General features: G+C 37.9%; 1 protein-coding gene across 1 annotated transcript in view; it reads right to left on the reverse strand.

The window, feature by feature from the left end:
* The window catches only part of LOC104767284 (polypyrimidine tract-binding protein homolog 1-like), a 6,937-nt gene continuing 6,340 nt past the window's right edge, over positions 1,370-1,966 (reverse strand). Inside the window, exon 9 of the mRNA XM_010491329.2 lies at positions 1,370-1,419. Within this exon, the coding sequence (XP_010489631.1) occupies positions 1,370-1,419 (50 nt within the window). The remainder of the gene's footprint in view (positions 1,420-1,966) is intronic.

Below are 1,966 nucleotides of genomic sequence, written 5' to 3' on the forward strand. Positions count from 1 at the left end.
ATCCGTAGTAAGGAGAACTGTAGATGGGTTTTCAGAACATATGCACCTCGAAGTCAACACCACGGAGATTGATTGCTTCTCTTCTTCAACAGATGATCAAAGTTAGTTGGTGGTCATGCCGGTGCGCTCTGTTACAATCACTCGTCAGAATACTCCTTCTTTTGCTTTATGTCGTTTTATCTATCCTTTGGTTTCTATCGTATCTAAACATTTGTGTTTGTGTTTTCTAATCCACCTCAACTATTATCTGCGTTTGTGTTTTCTATCGCATCAAACAGCTTGGTATGTTGTTGGACTTCTGTTTAAATTTGTCTTTTATCGTTTTTAATAATGAAGGTTTGTGTTTAATAATCTAAACATGTTATACTAGCGCTTTTCAATTTTATTTATTTGGTTTCCCCCACTTAAATTGTGTCTATTAACCAAAAAGAACAAATCACACTTTTACTGGAAACATAACACTGGCTAACATGGAAGCACTCTCAGTTCTGTCTTTAGTCGACAGCAAAATCCCAAACTTATAGTAGTAAAACAATATCAACATTCAGTATAACAGTGTGACTAATTGAGAAGGAAAGGGTTTGACAACTTTTTATGAAGCCGACCTCGCTTAGGTCCCCAACCTTCAAGCTTAGCAACAGGGCAGCCACAATCTAGATCGGAAAAGCAAAACAGCACGGCCACTAGGAGTAGCCATCCTTCTGAGCTCAGCTCTCAAACACTCGTAATCAGGATTCTTGTAATTTGACTCTATAATTCGTTTTGCAGGTTTCTCGTGAGCCAAGGCTGCATTAAACCGCTGTGTGATCTCCTGACGTGTCCTGATCCAAGGGTCGTCACAGCGGCTTTGGAAGGTCTATACAAGATTCTGAAAGTTGGCGAAGCCGAGAAGGCAGTAGACGGTAATCAGTATGCCCAGATGATTGATGACGCAGGAGGTTTGGAGAAGATTGAGGATCTTCAGAGTCACGATAATACTGACATTTACGAGAAAGCTGTGAAATTCCTCGAGTCGTATTGGCCTGTCAGGTAATGCTCCTACTGCTGGTGGTTTCACATTTGGTTGAATGTTTATGCCCCCGAGACTTTTCACAGGTTTATGTAGAATCAAGATATTCTTAGTTGTTTGGACGTAGAGCAGATTTCGCCTGGTGGTTTAAGAATTTGTAGGGTTTTATTTTCAATGGTCTCGACTCCCGTTTTAATTTATTTTTATTTTAGGATGTTGGATATATATATATATATATATATATACATATTTGTTATTGCATTTGTGGCGGAAGCTAATACAGTGTTGTTTGTTGTTGGCAGGATTTTGGAGTGTTAGTATCTGCTTTCGTCTTGTTTGTGTCCCATGTTTAGGAAAGCTTCACTTTACATCAGTCTCTTTTATGGCAGCGACGTAGAAGCAACTGACAACTGATGACACATGTGAACGCTGTGTTGTTTTCTAGAAATTTGATCTGTGTTCACGAGACATTTTTTTTTTTTTTTTACTCAATTCACATCGCTCTGTTCCAATAAAACATCAAAGTGAGAAGAAGACAAATTTGGTCCTAATTCTTCATTCCAATCCAGGAACAGAACGATGCTAAGTGACCACTGATGATAGTTCAAATGGATCAAGAACAATCTCTCTCTCTCTCTCTCTCTCTTAGTAAGTTAGTGGGTGTAACCCAATTTTCTAACGTAGACATTTCATCAAAAAATAAAGAAAGAAAGAAGAGTATTAGGTTTGAGTAGGTTGAGAAAGAAAGACAAAGATTCGGGGAATGCAACTTTTACAAACATAAAATGCATTAGTTTGAAAACTTGATATAAGACACTTCATGAATGACGTTGCAAACTTTAGGCAGTAGAGTCGAGAAGGAAGAAGAAGAAGAAATGGGAAGAGGTTCTGTTATTCTCCTTGAATAGTATGTTACAGAGACTCTAAAATACATAAAAGAGTATTCCAGTAAACTAA

The sequence above is a fragment of the Camelina sativa genome, chromosome 19, assembly GCF_000633955.1.
Source record: "Camelina sativa cultivar DH55 chromosome 19, Cs, whole genome shotgun sequence".
NCBI lineage: Eukaryota > Viridiplantae > Streptophyta > Magnoliopsida > Brassicales > Brassicaceae > Camelina > Camelina sativa.